The sequence below is a fragment of the Pecten maximus genome, chromosome 19 (genome assembly GCF_902652985.1).
Source record: "Pecten maximus chromosome 19, xPecMax1.1, whole genome shotgun sequence".
In the NCBI taxonomy this organism is placed as follows: domain Eukaryota; kingdom Metazoa; phylum Mollusca; class Bivalvia; order Pectinida; family Pectinidae; genus Pecten; species Pecten maximus.
The window spans coordinates 27,767,405-27,789,788 of NC_047033.1; the positions used below are offsets into that span (position 1 = coordinate 27,767,405).

Sequence of the window (22,384 nt, forward strand, 5' to 3'; positions counted from 1 at the left end):
GGTGATGTTTATATACAGGTGGTGTTTATATAAGGTGGTGTTTATATAAGGTGGTGTTTATATACAGGTGGTGTTTATATACAGGTGATGTTTATATACAGGTGGTGTTTATATACAGGTGATGTTTATATACAGGTGGTGTTTATATACAGGTGGTGTTTATATACAGGTGATGTTTATATACAGGTGGTGTTTATATACAGGTGGTGTTTATATAAGGTGGTGTTATATACAGGTGGTGTTTATATACAGGTAGTGTTTATATACAGGTAGTGTTTATATACAGGTAGTGTTTATATAAGGTGGTGTTTATATAAGGTAGTGTTTATATACAGGTGGTGTTTATATAAGGTGGTGTTTATATACAGGTGGTGTTTATATACAGGTGGTGTTTATATACAGGTGGTGTTTATATACAGGTGGTGTTATATACAGGTGGTGTTTATATAAGGTAGTGTTTATATACAGGTGGTGTTTATATAAGGTGGTGTTTATATAAGGTAGTGTTTATATACAGGTGGTGTTTATATACAGGTGGTGTTTATATAAGGTAGTGTTTATATACAGGTAGTGTTTATATAAGGTGGTGTTTATATAAGGTGGTGTTTATATACAGGTGGTGTTTATAGACAGGTGGTGTTTATATACAGGTGGTGTTTATATACAGGTGGTGTTTATAGACAGGTGGTGTTTATATACAGGTGATGTTTATATACAGGTGGTGTTTATTTAAGGTGGTGTTTATATACATGTGGTGTTTATAGACAGGTGATGTTTATATACAGGTGGTGTTTATTTAAGGTGGTGTTTATATACAGGTGGTGTTTATATACAGGTGGTCTTTCTTTACAGAGGGTCTTTATATGCAGGGTAGAGCATTACTTTTTTTAGCTAATCTGCTTAATTGGCATTTGTCTGGGATCAACTTTTTAGTTCACCTACGTCTCAGGTGACCTATTCTAATCACCTTTTGTCTGTCATCTTTCATCGTCATCCGTAAACAATTTACATTTTCAACTTTTTCTCCAAAACTGCCGAACCAAATTCAATGAAATTTGACAGGAAGCTTCCATGGCCAATGGTTAACCAAAATTGGGCAGTGGGGCGGGGCCAAAAAAGGTCAAATTGTCTAAAATTTCAAAAATCTTCTTCTCAAGTCCCAAAGATTGTAGAATCAAATACTCCTCACATACAAGTAGTGATCCTTAACCAAAATTGTGAATTATATGACCCTGGGGTCCCAAGTTTCCTCCTTTGGAGGGAGTAAAGTTTACTATAGTTTAAATAGGGAAATCACATTTTTGAGCCTTATTTGTTCCAATTGCCATTGGAAATAATATAAACTTGGTAAGAATTCATAATCAATATGGGATGTCTGTTGAATAGCATGTGGATATTGGCACCGACTGACCCCCAGGCGGGCTTAAGCAATTGGGTCAAAAAGGGTAAAATTAACTGAAATTTCAAAAAACTTTTCTCAATACCCAAATTAGGTAGAAACAAATAATCATTATAGATGGAAGAGTCTTAAGGTGCTTATAAAATTGTGAATTTCATGACCCTGGGGTCACACATTTGCCCTTAGGGAGGGGTAGACTTTACTATAGTTTATATAGGGAAATCACATTCTTGACTATTATTTGTTGGATTTGTATTGACTTTTTGTTAGTAACCAAAAATCCCAGAGACATAATACTGAGCTAACAATTTTAGGAGGCTTGGGTAATTAATATAAAGAGCTACATGGATTCTTCCAATGAATGACCTTGACCTACATTCAAGGTGGCATGGATCAAATGTATGAAATCTTTTAACAATGATTTCATGATGACTAAGACCTGAGAGACACAATATTTAGCAAATATGAAGTTAGAATGAAGGGCTACAAAAATTTATATCAATGAATAAATATAGCTTTCCATGTGCTGATATTTGAATAAAGTGGTAGTCATCACAGTATCTGCATAAATGAACTTGGATCAACTTCCAAAATGCTTTAGAAGCAGGTGAGCACTACAGGCCCATTGGGCCTTTTGTTTGTTTAAAATATATTTATCAAATAATGTTTTTGCTACAGGCCCTGTCGGCTGATGAACTGCCAAGCTACGTGTCGACGGTGAGGCAGAATGAAGAATTAGTGACGAGTCTCTACTGTCTGTTTGACAGTCTCCCGTCACTGGAGGTAAGTTATGTCAACACTGGTTATATATGATGAAAAGTCTCCCGTCACTGGAGGTAAGCTTTGTCAACACTGGTTATATATGATGACACGTCTCCCATCACTGGAGGTAAGCTATGTCAACACTGGTTATATATGATGACAAGTCTCCCATCACTGGAGATAAGTTATGTCAACACTGGTTATATATGATGACACGTCTCCCGTCACTGGAGGTAAGCTATGTCAACACTGGTTATATATGATGACACGTCTCCCGTCACTGGAGGTAAGCTATGTCAACACTGGTTATATATGATGACACGTCTCCCGTCACTGGAGGTAAGTTATGTCAACACTGGTTATATATGATGACACGTCTCCGTCACTGGAGGTAAGTTATGTCAACACTGGTTATATATGATGACAAGTCTCCCGTCACTGGAGGTAAGCTATGTCAACACTGGTTATATATGATGACACGTCTCCGTCACTGGAGGTAAGCTATGTCAACACTAGTTATATATGATGACACGTCTCCCGTCACTGGAGGTAAGCTATGTCAACACTGGTTATATATGATGACACGTCTCCTGTCACTGGAGGTAAGCTATGTCAACACTGGTTATATATGATGACACGTCTCCCGTCACTGGAGGTAAGCTATGTCAACACTGGTTATATATGATGACACGTCTCCCGTCACTGGAGGTAAGCTATGTCAACACTGGTTATATATGATGACACGTCTCCCGTCACTGGAGGTAAGCTATGTCAACACTGGTTATATATGATGACAAGTCTCCCGTCACTGGAGGTAAGCTATGTCAACACTGGTTATATATGATGACAAGTCTCCCGTCACTGGAGGTAAGCTTTGTCAACACTGGTTATATATGATGACACGTCTCCTGTCACTGGAGGTAAGCTATGTCCACACTGGTTATATATGATGACACGTCTCCCATCACTGGAGGTAAGCTATGTCAACACTGGTTATATATGATGACATGTCTCCCGTCACTGGAGGTAAGCTATGCATGACTAATGATGACCAAGATGAATTGATTAGTGAACCTTACTGGTAAATATTGAAAAAATCTGATATATGTTTAAACAAAATGAAAGCAAGGGTTGTCACTAAACATCGCCCAGTGACGACAAGTTGATATTGTTAGTTTCCGGTTGCTGGAGTAAACAACATCACCCGAAACTTGGATCTTGTGTGATGATAAGTCGATACCTTTCGTCTCCGGTCACTGGCGGGACGCTATAGCACTCAGAACTTCAGTTTTACATCATGACAAGTCTGTAGTGTTAACATTTTCCCGAATTTGGTATGATAACATATCTGTCTTTTTGACATTGAAAGATCTGAATCATGTCAATTTTACATTTCAATTTCAATTTTACTGAAAAAATCAATATTCATCATCCTTGTGTTGAAAATAAAAACATGAGAAGATATTTGGAACATTCTATGATTTTATTTATAAGCATTACTAAAAGTGTTACAGTTTTGGTTGGCAATAAGACCATTCCTTATTAACTTATTTTGTGTACAATACCTGAAACTAGGAGTTAATTATACCCCCGCAACAAAGTTAGGGGGGTATACAGGTTGTCCGTCCGTCCGTCTGTAGACGCATTTTGTCCGGACAACTCCTCCTAAACCGAAGGGCCGATTTCAATGAAACTTCACATAAAATATAGAGGACCCTTTGCAGATGTACATCTCACTTTCTTTTTCTCAAATTTATGGTTGCTATGGCAACTGGTCACTATAAACATGTTTTCTGATAAGAACCATAACTTTAAGTTTGTCCGGACAACTCATCCTAAACCGAAGGGCCGATTTCAATGAAACTTCACACAAATATAGAGGACCATATGTAGATTTGCATGCCACTTTCTTTTTCTCAAAATTATGGTTGCTATGGCAACTGGTCACTATAATACTGGGTTATCTTTGTTGGCCTGTAATTAACAGTTCCAATTCACCATTGACTCGTGTAGATTTCGGGGGTATTAGTCAGCCATCCTGGTGACAGTTCTAGTTAGTTCCCAAATCCTCAGTATATTTTCTTGTGGATATTGAACAGATATTAAAAAAATTAATAAAAAAATTTCAATCAATTACACTTGTTAACTTGTTAATCTACATTTGTATTTTGAAATTTCATCATCCAGTAATTGGAGTTGATAGATTATCTGGACGACAATAGATTATTGTTTAATAATAAATTCAAACTTGGTTTATAAACTTAACATGTTGCATATGTAAACTTATAACTATTGTTGTACATTTGGATTATCGAAAGTTGAATAATCTATAAACTTATAATTATCATTGTACATATATGACCGATCCAGGTCAGTTGATGTTTGACCTTGACCTGAGGTGATAACTTCCCCGAAGGCCAGTTCAATGTGATGCTGAGGATTTTTGTTTGGAGTGAAGCTGGCAGTACCAAAGACAGGTTTAATGGGGAAATGTATTCGGGAATCTATTTCACATTCTGTATCGTAGATTTCTATGCGAGAGCCACGCTGGAGTACTGTCTTACATTCCTGTATTTGTTGTTTGAGTTGGTTGTCGTACATCTCCAGGTCCTGTTTGTAATTCTGTATCAGCTTGGCATTGTCCTCTCTCATTTTCCGATAAAGAGAGAGTGTCTTTGCTGCTTGCATGTCCAGTTCTTCTTTCAATATTTCTGTTTGCATTTGCAGCTGACATGATAATTATTCAAATTTACTGTTATTGTCCTTCAGGAATGTATCAGTAGAGGTGATGTATTTCCTGATTTGTGCCAGGTCATCTTGTTCTGTTCTGTCAATAAAGTTTTTGATATCTTTCTTCTTTTGAGGAATGATTTCACTGAGCTCACAAATAAAATGACCTCGATGAAAAGTAGAAATACATTTTGGACAAACCAGTTCCTGACAATTTTCACAATAAAACTCCAGTTGTCTCCCCTTGTGATGAATACAAGTTGTCTGACCTTTAACATGGAAAGGTAACTGACTATTGGGTGTTGCCATTTTCATTAAAAGTTTAACATTTGTCTAAATTCTTAAGATGTTTGTTGTTATGAAGGAGAACTGTATTGTTGTAGAAAATCAGTTAAATGAAGTTTTGTTTGATGTCAGATAATTAAATCTTGTCTTTATACTGTCCCATCCAGGTTTAAGTTCATATTTAAATATAAAAACACAAGAGAATAACTACTTTATGATCACTGATGTCACACGGTTAATTTGACGATGAATCCCCAGCATCAGGACATTAATTCACATTGTCCGTAACTCCAGCCTTGGGACTCACAGAGCTGCAATATGACTTCCTTCTTGTCATGTTCGTAAATCAGTTGTTTTATTTTGGTTGAATCCAGATTTAACCATAACCTGAAGTTGCTAAAGTCTGTTGACCAAACAAAGTAAATGTTATGTTGTATAATTCATTGAAAGCCCTCTTTGTTTCAGTCCCTGGAGCCAGTGTACCATCAGCTGTTTGAGTTTTACAGATCACGGGAGTCCGGACTAAAGAGGTTCACTCTAGAGTTTGTACCTACTCTGATCTGGTTATATCTCTCCTCCCTCAGTATCAACGGCAAAAAGGTAGGTTGTTAAGTGCCCTAATAGAGTCGAGTAATATGTGCATCACTATTGATAAAAAGGCATCACTATTGATAAAAAGGCATCACTATTGATAAAGATGTATCACTATTGATAAAGATGTATCACTATTGATAAAGATGTATCACTATTGATAAAGATGTATCACTATTGATAAAGATGTATCACTATTGATAAAGATGTATCACTATTGATAAAGATGTATCACTATTGATAAAGGTGCATCACTACTGATAAAGGGGCATCACTATTGATAAAAAGGCATCACTATTGATAAAGATGTATCACTATTGATAAAGGGGCAACACTATAGATAAAGGGGCATCACTATTGATAAAAAGGCATCACTATTGATAAAGTGGCATCAGTATTGATAAAGAGGAATCACTATAGATAAAGGTGCATCACTACTGATAAAGGGGCATCACTATTGATAAAAAGGCATCACTATTGATAAAAAGGCATCACTATTGATAAAGGGGCAACACTATTGATAAAGGGGCAACACTATTGATTAAGGGGCATCACTATAGATAAAGGTGCATCGCTATTGATAAAGGTGCATCGCTATTGATAAAGGGGCATCACTATTGATTAAGGGGCATCACTATTGATTAAGGGGCATCACTATTGATAAAGGGGCATCACTATTGATTAAGGGGCATCACTATTGATTAAGGGGCATCACTATTGATAAAGGGGCATCACTATCGATACAGGGGCATCACTATTGATAAAGGGGCATCACTATAGATAAAGGGGCATCACTATTGATAAAGGGGCATCACTATAGATAAAGGGGCATCACTATAGATAAAGGTGCATCACTATTGATAAAGGTGCATCACTATTGATTAAGGGGCATCACTATTGATTAAGGGGCATCACTATAGATAAAGGGGCATCACTATTGATAAAGGGCCATCACGATTGATAAAGGGCCATCACTATTGATAAAGGGTCATCACTATTGATAAAGGGGCATCACTATTGATAAAGATGCATCACTATTGATAAAGGTGCATCACTATAGATAAAGGGGCATCACTATTGATAAAGGTGCATCACTATTAATAAAGGTGCATTGCTAAGATGCATCACTATAGATAAAGGGGCATCACTATTGATAAAGGGGCATCACTATAGATAAAGGGACATCACTATTGATTAAGGGGCATTACTATTGATTAAGGGGCATCACTATTGATAAAGGGGCATCACTATTGATAAAGGGGCATCGCTGTTGATAAAGAAACACAAACTGCCACAGGTAGAGAGCGTTGAAACATGCACCTCAGACCTGGAGCTGACATTAGGTGGCTGGCACTCTAACTGACTGAGCTATGGAGGCCCCCTCACCTGACGTTACGTGGTCAGCGCTCTAACCAGCTAAGCTATCATGGCCCCTTCACCTGATATTATGTAGCTGGAACTCTAACCAGCTTAGCTATTGCGGCCCCTTAATGTTACATGACGTACCAGAAGCCTGTAATAGGCGGAAGGTGTCACACATCATGGTTTAACTTAATCTTTGACCATGGCTGTGACTGTCCTTTACTGTAATAGAAATCCATAAAAAGTAACTTTTGACAAACATCACAATGGTTTACTCTGTAGTACGGAAGTATTAAGTGTATGGTGGAATAAGGGTTAATGTGGTCCAGAGGCTGGGTATTTAACCTTGCTTGAGCTAGATATATAGAGGTTACACAAGGAATGATTGTTGGATATGGAATTTATTTCACACAAACTTACGAGTGTGAAATAAGTTCCATATCCAACATTCACGTGTCGTGTGACCTGTTTCTTCCACAATAATATCGGTTTGAATCAAAGGGAAATTGGCCAAGTATAATTTCGCATATGCAAATAAAGTGTACTGGTGACGTCTGGGACCCGATGATGTGACGTCATTCGATTATTGATGTCAATAACAATTGCAGCTTGGGTCAAAGTTCGAATTCTTGACCAATCAAAAGACTGGAAGGTCATATACCACTAGTGGTATATAACATATATTTATCCAACAGTCGGCACATTTATACAATGGCTTGAGAGTGGAATAACACAGGGTATTGTGGTAGAAATATATATTTATATTATAGAGTCTTCACTTGGGTTATGAATATATTAAAACTTAATTCAAAACTGTCAGAATAAAACCTTTTATGGTGGAAATAGGCTTTTGGATGGTTCTGTAACATCAGTGGCCATTGTTATACTGTATAAAAATTGAGAAAATATTTCCTAGTTTTGGGAATTCCTTTTTCTTCCTTTTAATTAGGGTTCTTACATTAAATTGGTTTTGTATTTGTTTTTATTGAGAATTAGTATGGTAATCTCACCTTTGTGCTTTAGAGTTACCTCCCTTCCCATGATCATCATTGTGCTGTGTGTCGCATGTCTGATAATTTTTGTGTGGGAGAGTTTCTTCCCCTTGTGCCTTCAGTTTGTTCTTTCTCTTCTGATAGAACAAGAGCATGATTATTGATAATGTAAGATAACACTGAGTACATGTATATTGGTAATGATCATATTACTGGTATATATGTACACAGGGTTTGTAAGAATCATGTCAGCTATAACCACAGGGGCTTGTTATGATTATGTTAAATATATATACACAGGATTCTGTTACGGTGATGTTTATAATAGATACACATGAATTATGATTATGTGCAACAGATACACAGGGGCTTGTTATGATTATGTGGATATGACACATAAGGTTTTGTTATGATTATGTGAAACAGATACACTGCAGGGCTTTGTAAGATTTATGTGAATTAAATACACAGGGGTTTGTAATAATCATGTGAAATAGATACACACTGATTTGTATGATTATGTGAAATAGACACACAGGGATTTGTAAGATTATGTGAAATAGATGCACAGGGATTTGTATAATTATATGAAATGAACAGGGATTTGTATAATAATGTGAAATAGATACACAGGGATTTGTATGATTATGTGAAATAGATGCACAGGGATTTGTATAATAATGTGAAATAGATACACAGGGATTTGTATGATTATGTGAAATAGACACACAGGGATTTGTAAGATTATGTGAAATAGATACACAGGGATTTGTATAATAATGTGAAAAAGGTACACAGGGATTTGTTATGATTATGTGAAATGAATATACTAGGATTTTTTATAATAATGTGAAAAAGGTACACAGGGGCTTGTTATGATTATGTGAAATGAATACATAGGCGATATACTATGTTACTGGTAATATTGGTATGAATACAAGCAGCCCGTTATATCACCTGACCTTTCGTTACTGCCTAGAGTGTAGTGATTATCACCTCTGTCAGGCTATGAAATGTTAGTGTAGGTGAGAAGGCATTTGGAGGTCAGACTCCAATCTATCGTCTCAAGCTTCGTGCACATCTTGTATATAGTTTTTCCTTTTCCTCTGACAAATGAAAGTTTTTTTCTCCTACATTTCGAGCTCGCATAATGTTAGTTCACAGTAGATTTTGAATTTGACTCGCAGTGTTTCAACGTACAGAATGATGATTTAGATTAATTTGATGATAAATGTTTGTTAGCTACCAGTAGTATATGATAGTGAGTCAGTTTCCGATTTCAGCTTCTGCTGTTGTTGGTGTGTTAAGAGGAGGTGAGAATAGGTATAGAATGGCCAGGCAGGTGTCCACAAATGTTGTCACAATCAGTGACGCCAGGATGTTCAGCTAGTCTCAGAATTCTTTACTTGACCCAAGGGATGATGTGATATTGGGCCATATTTAATATGACATTCTGTTCAACTTAAAATGAATTTAAAATCTACCACGTTTTGATATACCACGTGAAAGTCACCATGTATAATATACATAATCAATATTAAGATAATGTAACGTGTTCCCATTGTCCACAGAATTTATCAAGCTTTTCTTTCTTGGGAAAGCTAATGATTGACACATCCTAATGATTGACACATCCTAATGATGGACATGTCCTAATGATTGACACATCCTAATGATTGACATGTCCTAATGATTGACACATCCTAATGATTGACACATCCTAATGATTGACACGTCCTAATGATTGACACGTCCTAATGATTGACACATCCTAATGATTGACACGTCCTAATGATTGACACATCCTAATGATTGACACGTCCTAATGATTGACACATCCTAATGATTGACACGTCCTAATGATTGACACGTCCTAATGATTGACACATCCTAATGATTGACACATCCTAATGATTGACACGTCCTAATGATTGACATGTCCTAATGATTGACGCATCCTAATGATTGACGCGTCCTAATGATTGACACGTCCTAATGATTGACACGTCCTAATGATTGACACATCCTAATGATTGACACATCCTAATGATTAACACATCCTAATGATTGACACGTCCTAATGATTGACACGTCCTAATGATTGACACGTCCTAATGATTGACAAGTCCTAATGATTGACACGTCCTAATGATTGACAAGTCCTAATGATTGACAAGTCCTAATGATTGACACGTCCTTATGATTGACACGTCCTAATGATTGACACGTCCTAATGATTGACACGTCCTTATGATTGACACGTCCTAATGATTGACACATCCTAAAGATTGACACGTCCTTATGATTGACACGTCCTAATGATTGACACATCCTAATGATTGACACGTCCTAATGATTAACACATCCTAATGATTGACACGTCCTAATGATTGACACGTCCTAATGATTGACACGTCCTAATGATTGACACGTCCTAATGATTGACACGTCCTAAAGATTGACACGTCCTACACCGGAATATCAACTGATACAAGTACATGTTACCATGGCAACACAGCCACATAGGTCACTCAAATCCTAAACCCGGAATATCAACTGATACAAGTCCATGGTACCATGTCAACAGAGCCACATAGGTCGCTCGCACACGAACAGAATCTAATAGGAAGGATATTTGGTGGGGTTTTTTTTTCATTTGTAATTCGATATTTATACAGTTTTGAACATCGAAGTTTACTACTCTCACAATTGGTTTGTAATTTGGTATACCCAGAACAGAATTTTGAGGCAAGGACTCCTTGTAGTAGTTTGTGACTACCTCACTTAACAGCATATGTCACATGTCATCTAGTGAAATAAGGGTAAAGTGCCTTGTGACTACCTCACTGAACAGCATATGTCACACGTCATCTAGTGAAATAAGGGTAAAGTGCCTTGTGACTACCTCACTGAACAGCATATGTCACACGTCATCTAGTGAAATAAGGGTAAAGTGCCTTGTGACTACCTCACTGAACAGCATGTGTCACATGTCATCTTGTGAAATAAGGGTAAAGTGCCCAAAGATACAATCACCACAGGCTGACTTGTGACTTAGCATACCGAGAAACAAACCAAAGCAGGTCTGACTGAACTTTCGCGACCCCCTCACCTTAACTATCATGGCCCCCTCACCTGAGGTTACAAGACTGGTACTCTGACTTAACTATTGTGGCCCCCTCACCTGAGGTTACATGGCTGACACTCTGTCTGAACTATTGTGACCCCCTCACCTGAGGTTACATGGCTGGCACTCTGTCTGAACTATTGTGGCCCCCTCACCTGAGGTTACATGGCTGGCCCTTTGTCTGAACTATTGTGGGCCCCCTCACCTGAGGTTACATGGCTGGCACTCTGACTTAACTATTGTGACCCCCTCACCTGAGGTTACATGACTGACACTCTGACTTAACTATTGTGGCCCCCTCACCTCAGGTTACATGACTGGCACTCTGTCTGAACTATTGTGGCCCCCTCACCTGAGGTTACACAGCTTGCACTCTGTCTGAACTATTGTGGCCCCCTCACCTGAGGTTACATGACTGACACTCTGTCTGAACTATTGTGGCCCCCTCACCTGAGGTTACATGACTGACACTCTGACTTAACTATTGTGGCCCCCTCACCTGAGGTTACATGACTGACACTCTGTCTGAACTATTGTGGCCCCCTCACCTGAGGTGACATGACTGGCGCTCTGTCTGAACTATTGTGGCCCCCTCACCTGAGGTTACATGGCTGGCACTCTGTCTGAACTATTGTGGCCCCCTCACCTGAGGTTACATGGCTGGCCCTTTGTCTGAACTATTGTGGGCCCCCTCACCTGAGGTTACATGGCTGGCACTCTGACTTAACTATTGTGACCCCCTCACCTGAGGTTACATGACTGACACTCTGACTTAACTATTGTGGCCCCCTCACCTCAGGTTACATGACTGGCACTCTGTCTGAACTATTGTGGCCCCCTCACCTGAGGTTACATGCTGGCACTCTGTCTGAACTATTGTGGCCCCCTCACCTGAGGTTACATGACTGACACTCTGTCTGAACTATTGTGGCCCCCTCACCTGAGGTTACATGACTGACACTCTGACTTAACTATTGTGACCCCCTCACCTGAGGTTACATGACTGGTGCTCTGTCTGAACTATTGTGACCCCCTCACTGAGGTTACATGACTGGCACTCTGTCTGAACTATTGTGACCCCCTCACCTGAGGTTACATGACTGACACTCTGTCTGAACTATTGTGGCCCCCTCACCTCAGGTTACATGACTGGCACTCTGTCTGAACTATTGTGACCCCCCTCACCTGAGGTTACATGACTGGCACTCTGTCTGAACTATTGTGGCCCCCCTCACCTGAGGTTACATGACTGGCACTCTGTCTGAACTATTGTGGCCCCCTCACCTGAGGTTACATGGCTGACACTCTGACTTAACTATTGTGGCCCCCTCACCTGAGGTTACATGACTGGCACTCTGTCTGAACTATTGTGGCCCCCCTCACCTGAGGTTACATGGCTGGCACTCTGACTGAACTATTGGGCCCGGTCACCTGAGGTTACATGACTGGCACTCTGTCTGAACTATTGTGGCCCCCTCACCTGAGGTTACATGACTGACACTCTGTCTGAACTATTGTGACCCCCTCACCTGAAGTTACATGACTGGCACTCTGTCTGAACTATTGTGACCCCCTCACCTGAGGTTACACGGCTTGCACTCTGTCTGAACTATTGTGATCCCTTCACCTGAGGTTACATGGCTGGCGCTCTGTCTGAACTATCATGGCCCCCTCACCTGAGGTTACATGACTGACACTCTGACTTAACTATTGTGGCCCCCTCACCTGAGGTTACATGACTGGCACTCTGACTTAACTATTGTGGCCCCCTCACCTGAGGTTACATGACTGGCACTCTGACTTAACTATTGTGGCCCCCTCACCTGAGGTTACATGGCTGGCACTCTGACTGAACTATTGGGCCCGGTCACCTGAGGTTACATGACTGGCACTCTGTCTGAACTATTGTGACCCCCTCACCTGAGGTTACATGGCTGGCGCTCTGTCTGAACTATCATGGCCCCCTCACCTGAGGTTACATGACTGGCACTCTGACTGAACTATTGTGACCCCCTCACCTGAGGTTACATGCCTGGCGCTCTGTCTGAACTATTGTGACCCCCCTCACCTGAGGTTACATGACTGACACTCTGTCTGAACTATCATGGCCCCCTCACCTGAGGTTACATGACTGACACTCTGTCTGAACTATTGTGGCCCCCTCACCTGAGGTTACATGACTGGCACTCTGACTGAACTATCATGATGCCCTCACCTGAGGTTAGGAGGAAGTTGCTATTTTGTAAACTAACAAAACTCTTGGTACTGATGCTGGTTGCACACTAATATTCATGTGAGACAACGAAACACAACTATAACTCCAGCTTACTGAAACAAAACCATAACTTCAGCTCACTGAAACAAATCTGTATCTCCAGCTCACTGAAACAAATCTGTAACTCCAGCTCACTGAAACAAAATCATAACTCCAGCTCACTGAAACAAATCCATAAATCCAGCTCACTGAAACAAAACCATAACTCAAGCTCACTGAAACAAAACCATACCTCCAGCTCTCTGAAACAAAACCATAACTCTAGCTTACTGAAACAAAACCATACCTCCAGATCACTTTAAATACAGCTCACCGAAAACTAAACCATAATACCAGCTTGCCCAAACAAAACCTTAAATCCAGCTCACTGAAAACAAAATCTTAACTTCTGCTCAAAATCCACTCGGACAGACATGACTTTCAGCAGGCATTTTTGTCTCGTTTTAGCTTGTCATTTAGAAGAAGAGGTACCCGGTGAAGCTAATGTTGTTACCTCAGGCCAGCTTTGATATTCAAATTTTGGTGCCAGTGTTGAAATATTGATATTTGGTATTAGGGTCCCTGCAGGGTAATGCTATTCCAGAGTCAAAATAAACAATTTGTTTGGGGGGGGGGGGGGGGGGGGGGGGGGGGGGGAACCTGCTATTTGACATAGACTTTTAATGCTGACGAAAAACTTCCAAATTTTTTGGTGAAAGTTGAAAAGTATTAACACATTACTTTATGATTGTGCTAGGGTACATAATTTAATCTTCATAATTTATTGACAAACATTTGCGAGACGAGCTATTCTGTTCAACAACAGCTCTTGTCTTCTCTGATAAATGTCTGAAAAAAAATGTTAATCATCATTTAATCCCTATTGGTATGTAATAAATCTTAACATGTTTTATCAAATGACAGTACTGCTTCATTTAAGTGATTTTTATGTCTCAATTTTAATTGGCTTCAGTGGCTGACAAAGTTCTCCATTTCTAACATGGCTGTATGATGAGGCTTTATACCTGTGAGTTTGTGCTGATGAGCATGTTGACTTTCCAGTACCTGATACTTTAATCAGCCATCATTAGAGTTCCTTTGTCACAGGCATATTATACAACCCAACATAATCATTATCAAGTAATTACATTCTCTTTGATGTTGGCAGAAATGTTTAAGTGAATTTTTTATCCTGAAAATGTCATCATTATTAAAATTTGAACAATGTCCTCAATCAGTTATGATATTTTTTATTTCTGTAACATGTGGGATTTACATTGACTCCAGCAGTTATACATCAACATTGCTGCTGCTGCATCTCAGGTTAAATATCTTTAAAGAATTCTGGAAGAAAAAATTTCGACCGACTTTTAAAAATATGTTGGCTTTAAGTCTGAGGCTTCACCGAGATTTGACATTTCTTGTTGTTTTCATATAGACACATACCAAGCCACTAACCAAAGCCACAGTGGCATCACTCCTGACACTTCAACACTACACCTAGTGAAAGACAACTTCACAGCGGCATCACATGATGATCTCCCAAAAATGTAACATCACTCCTCACATCAACAAAACACCTAGTCATCTCCCCCACAGTGACATCACTCCTCACATCAACACTACACCTAGTCATCTCCCCCACAGTGACATCACTCCTCACATCAACAAAACACCTAGTCATCTCCTCCCACAGTGACATCACTCCTCACATCAACACTACACACGGTCATCTCCCCCACAGTGACATCACTCCTCACATCAACACTACACAGTCATCTCCCCCACAGTGACATCACTCTTCACATCAACAAAACACCTAGTCATCTCCCCTCACAGTGACATCACTCCTCACATCAACACTACACACGGTCATCTCCCCCACAGTGACATCACTCCTCACATCAACACTACACACGGTCATCTCCCCCACAGTGACATCACTCCTCACATCAACACTACACACAGTCATCTCCCCCACAGTGACATCACTCCTCACATCAACACTACACACAGTCATCTCCCTCACAGTGACATCACTCCTCACATCAACACTACACACGGTCATCTCCCCCACAGTGACATCACTCCTCACATCAACACTACACCTAGTCATCTCCCCCACAGTGACATCACTCCTCACATCAACACTACACACGGTCATCTCCCCCACAGTGACATCACTCCTCACATCAACACTACACACGGTCATCTCCCCCACAGTGACATCATTCCTCACATCAACACTACACACAGTCATCTCACCCACAGTGACATCACACATCAACACTACACACGGTCATCTCCCCCACAGTGACATCACTCCTCACATCAACACTACACACGGTCATCTCCCCCACAGTGACATCACTCCTCACATCAACACTACACACGGTCATCTCCCCCACAGTGACATCACTCCTCACATCAACACTACACACGGTCATCTCCCTCACAATGACATCACTCTTCACATCAACACTTCACACGGTCATCTCCCCCACAGTGACATCACACATCAACACTACACACGGTCATCTCCCCCACAGTGACATCACTCCTCACATCAACACTACACACGGTCATCTCCCCCACAGTGACATCACTCTTCACATCAACACTACACACGGTCATCTCCCCCACAGTGACATCACTCCTCACATCAACACTACACACAGTCATCTCCCCCACAGTGACATCACTCCTCACATCAACACTACACACGGTCATCTCCCCCACAGTAACATCACTCCTCACATCAACACTACACCTAGTCATCTCCCCCACAGTGACATCACTCCTCACATCAACACTACACACGGTCATCTCCCCCACAGTGACATCACTCCTCACATCAACACTACACACGGTCATCTCCCCCACAGTGACATCACTCCTCACATCAACACTACACCGAGTCATCTCCCCCACAGTGACATCACTCCTCACATCAACACTACACCGAGTCATCTCCCCCACAGTGACATCACTCCTCACATCAACACTACACCTAGTCATCTCCCCCACAGTGACATCACTCCTCACATCAACACTACACCTAGTCATCTCCCCCACAGTGACATCACTCCTCACATCAACACTACACACGGTCATCTCCCCCACAGTGACATCACTCCTCACATCAACACTACACACGGTCATCTCCCCCACAGTGACATCACTCCTCACATCAACACTACACACGGTCATCTCCCCCACAGTGACATCACTCCTCACATCAACACTACACCTAGTCATCTCCCCCACAGTGACATCACTCCTCACATCAACACTACACACGGTCATCTCCCCCACAGTGACATCACTCCTCACATCAACACTACACCTAGTCATCTCCCCCACAGTGACATCACTCCTCACATCAACACTACACCGAGTCATCTCCCCCACAGTGACATCACTCCTCACATCAACACTTCACCTAGTCATCTCCCCCACAGTGACATCACTCCTCACATCAACACTACACACGGTCATCTCCCCCACAGTGACATCACTCCTCACATCAACACTACACACGGTCATCTCCCCCACAGTGACATCACTCCTCACATCAACACTACACACGGTCATCTCCCCACAGTGACATCACTCCTCACATCAACACTACACACAGTCATCTCCCCCACAGTGACATCACTCCTCACATCAACACTACACCTAGTCATCTCCCCCACAGTGACATCACTCCTCACATCAACACTACACACGGTCATCTCCCCCACAGTGACATCACTCCTCACATCAACACTACACACGGTCATCTCCCCCACAGTGACATCACTCCTCACATCAACACTACACACGGTCATCTCCCCCACAGTGACATCACTCCTCACATCAACAAAACACCTAGTCATCTCCCCCACAGTGACATCACTCCTCACATCAACACTACACACGGTCATCTCCCCCACAGTGACATCACTCCTCACATCAACACTACACACAGGCGTCTCCCCTACAGTGACATCACTCCTCACATCAACACTACACACGGTCATCTCCCCCACAGTGACATCACTCCTCACATCAACACTACACACGGTCATCTCCCCCACGGTGACATCACTCCTCACATCAACACTACACACGGCCGTCTCCCCCACAGTTACATCACTCCTCACATCAACACTACACCTAGTCATCTCCCCCACAGTGACATCACTCCTCACATCAACACTACACACGGTCATCTCCCCCACAGTGACATCACTCCTCACATCAACACTACACATGGTCATCTCCTTCACAGTGACATCACTCCTCACATCAACACTAAACACAGTCATCTCCCCCACAGTGACATCACTCCTCACATCAACACTACACACGGTCATCTCCCCCACAGTGACATCACTCCTCACATCAACACTACACATGGTCATCTCCTAACAGTGACATCACTCCTCACATCAACACTAAACACAGTCATCTCCCCCACAGTGACATCACTCCTCACATCAACACTACACACGGTCATCTCCCCCACAGTGACATCACTCCTCACATCAACACTACACACGGTCATCTCCCCCACAGTGACATCACTCCTCACATCAACACTACACACAGTCATCTCCCCCACAGTGACATCACTCCTCACATCAACACTACACACAGCCGTCTCCCCCACAGTGACATCACTCCTCACATCAACACTACACACGGTCATCTCCCCCACAGTGACATCACTCCTCACATCAACACTACACACGGTCATCTCCCCCACAGTGACATCACTCCTCACATCAACACTACACACGGTCATCTCCCCCACAGTGACATCACTCCTCACATCAACACTACACACGGTCATCTCCCCCACAGTGACATCACTCCTCACATCAACACTACACACAGTCATCTCCCCCACAGTGACATCACTCCTCACATCAACACTACACCTAGTCATCTCCCCCACAGTGACATCACTCCTCACATCAACACTACACACAGGCGTCTCCCCTACAGTGACATCACTCCTCACATCAACACTACACACGGTCATCTCCCCCACAGTGACATCACTCCTCACATCAACACTACACACGGTCATCTCCCCCACAGGTGACATCACTCCTCACATCAACACTACACACGGCGTCTCTCCCCCACAGTAACATCACTCCTCACATCAACACTACACCTAGTCATCTCCCCCACAGTGACATCACTCCTCACATCAACACTACACACGGTCATCTCCCCCACAGTGACATCACTCCTCACATCAACACTACACATGGTCATCTCCTTCACAGTGACATCACTCCTCACATCAACACTAAACACAGTCATCTCCCCCACAGTGACATCACTCCTCACATCAACACTACACACGGTCATCTCCCCCACAGTGACATCACTCCTCACATCAACACTGCACATGGTCATCTCCTTCACAGTGACATCACTCCTCACATCAACACTAAACACAGTCATCTCCCCCACAGTGACATCACTCCTCACATCAACACTACACACGGTCATCTCCCCCACAGTGACATCACTCCTCACATCAACACTACACACGGTCATGTCCCCCACAGTGACATCACTCCTCACATCAACACTAAACACAGTCATCTCCCCCACAGTGACATCACTCCTCACATCAACACTACACACGGCTGTCTCCCCCACAGTGACATCACTCCTCACATCAACACTACACACGGTCATCTCCCCCACAGTGACATCACTCCTCACATCAACAATACACCTAGTCATCTCCCCCACAGTGACATCACTCCTCACATCAACACTACACACGGTCATCTCCCCCACAGTGACATCACTCCTCACATCAACACTACACACAGGCGTCTCCCCTACAGTGACATCACTCCTCACATCAACACTACACACGGTCATCTCCCCCACAGTGACATCACTCCTCACATCAACACTACACACGGTCATCTCCCCCACGGTGACATCACTCCTCACATCAACACTACACACGGCCGTCTCCCCCACAGTGACATCACTCCTCACATCAACACTACACCTAGTCATCTCCCCCACAGTGACATCACTCCTCACATCAACACTACACACGGTCATCTCCCCCACAGTGACATCACTCCTCACATCAACACTACACATGGTCATCTCCCTTCACAGTGACATCACTCCTCACATCAACACTAAACACAGTCATCTCCCCCACAGTGACATCACTCCTCACATCAACACTACACACGGTCATCTCCCCCACAGTGACATCACTCCTCACATCAACACTACACATGGTCATCTCCTTCACAGTGACATCACTCCTCACATCAACACTAAACACAGTCATCTCCCCCACAGTGACATCACTCCTCACATCAACACTACACACGGTCATCTCCCCCACAGTGACATCACTCCTCACATCAACACTACACACGGTCATCTCCCCCACAGTGACATCACTCCTCACATCAACACTACACACAGTCATCTCCCCCACAGTGACATCACTCCTCACATCAACACTACACACGGCTGTCTCCCCCACAGTGACATCACTCCTCACATCAACACTACACACGGTCATCTCCCCCACAGTGACATCACTCCTCACATCAACACTACACACGGTCATCTCCCCCACAGTGACATCACTCCTCACATCAACACTACACACGGTCATCTCCCCCACAGTGACATCACTCCTCACATCAACACTACACACGGTCATCTCCCCACAGTGACATCACTCCTCACATCAACACTACACACAGTCATCTCCCCCACAGTGACATCACTCCTCACATCAACACTACACCTAGTCATCTCCCCCACAGTGACATCACTCCTCACATCAACACTACACACAGGCGTCTCCCCTACAGTGACATCACTCCTCACATCAACACTACACACGGTCATCTCCCCCACAGTGACATCACTCCTCACATCAACACTACACACGGTCATCTCCCCCACGGTGACATCACTCCTCACATCAACACTACACACGGCCGTCTCCCCCACAGTTACATCACTCCTCACATCAACACTACACCTAGTCATCTCCCCCACAGTGACATCACTCCTCACATCAACACTACACACGGTCATCTCCCCCACAGTGACATCACTCCTCACATCAACACTACACATGGTCATCTCCTTCACAGTGACATCACTCCTCACATCAACACTACACACAGTCATCTCCCCCACAGTGACATCACTCCTCACATCAACACTACACACGGTCATCTCCCCCACAGTGACATCACTCCTCACATCAACACTGCACATGGTCATCTCCTTCACAGTGACATCACTCCTCACATCAACACTAAACACAGTCATCTCCCCCACAGTGACATCACTCCTCACATCAACACTACACACGGTCATCTCCCCCACAGTGACATCACTCCTCACATCAACACTACACACGGTCATGTCCCCCACAGTGACATCACTCCTCACATCAACACTAAACACAGTCATCTCCCCCACAGTGACATCACTCCTCACATCAACACTACACACGGCTGTCTCCCCCACAGTGACATCACTCCTCACATCAACACTACACACGGTCATCTCCCCCACAGTGACATCACTCCTCACATCAACACTACACACGGTCATCTCCCCCACAGTGACATCACTCCTCACATTAACACTACACACGGTCATCTCCCCCACAGTGACATCACTCCTCACATCAACACTACACACGGTCATCTCCCCCACGGTGACATCACTCCTGACACATCAACACTACACACAGTCATCTCCCCCACAGTGACATCACTCCTCACATCAACACTACACACGGTCATCTCCCCCACGGTGTCATCACTCCTGACACATCAACACTACACACTGTCATCTCCCCCACAGTGACATCACTCCTCACATCAACACTACACACGGTCAGCTCCCCCACATTGATGTTCATTGCTGAGCCATTAAATCTAGCAGTGATGATGAGTGATCAATCGTGTAGTCTGATCAGCAACTTATAATCACCTAATGAGTGCGTGTCCGAGAACCAATATGGACAACCTCAGGTACGCTGGGTCTTACTGTATTGAACCAGCGGCCATGAGGCGTCATAGCACACGATTCCAATGTAATGTACTAGGCTGTGGGGCGAAGATTGGCAACATTCTTGGTCCAGATGAGTTTTCCTGTCTCATCATGCCCTGCAGCTTTTCTTCCTCGATCAGATCATCTTTCTTGGTCACTGAAGTTTTCTTACAGTAAATTATTGGACAAAGATAATGATTAGCTCTTCACTCATCAGTTCAGTATTTTGTTTCTTTGGTAAATAAAGTTTTCTTGAGGTGTTACATCCCCGGTATAATAATGACATCAGTCTTCATGATAGAGCCACGTCTGTGACAAAAAGTTGTCAATGCGTTTGGTTTGTTGTTGTTTAACGTCCTATTAACAGCCAGGGTCATTTAAGGACGTGCCAGGTTTTGGAGGTGGAGGAAAGCTGGAGTACCCGGAGAAAAACCACCGGCCTACGGTCAGTACCTGGCAACTGCCCCACGTAGGTTTCGAACTCGCAACCCAGTGGTGGAGGGCTAGTGTTAAAGTGTCGGTACACCTTAACCACTCGGGCACCGTGGCCCCTTGTCAATGTGATACTCCGTGTTACTTTTGATGGTGTTGTAATGTTTTGAGTCCAACTTTAGTCAAACTTTGGTTTACATAGTAACATCATGTATTTGATGATTCACAATTAACAACATTTATGGAATATCATCCAGAATTTATGGTCTAGTGACTCTGGAAATGAAGGATGGTGGTAATGGCAGGACGTTGAAGATTTGAGTCGAATTTTTAATCAAACTTGGTAACTGTTAGGTTGACAACTCTCAACACAACCTTCA

At 42.7% G+C, this 22,384-nt stretch overlaps 1 protein-coding gene across 1 annotated transcript in view; it reads left to right on the forward strand.

The window, feature by feature from the left end:
- Positions 1–22,384, forward strand: part of LOC117317982 (hyccin-like) — a 104,316-nt gene that overhangs the window by 6,995 nt on the left and 74,937 nt on the right. Inside the window, exons 3-4 of the mRNA XM_033872954.1 lie at positions 2,078–2,182; positions 5,642–5,776. Of these exons, the coding sequence (XP_033728845.1) occupies positions 2,078–2,182; positions 5,642–5,776 (240 nt within the window). The remainder of the gene's footprint in view (positions 1–2,077; positions 2,183–5,641; positions 5,777–22,384) is intronic.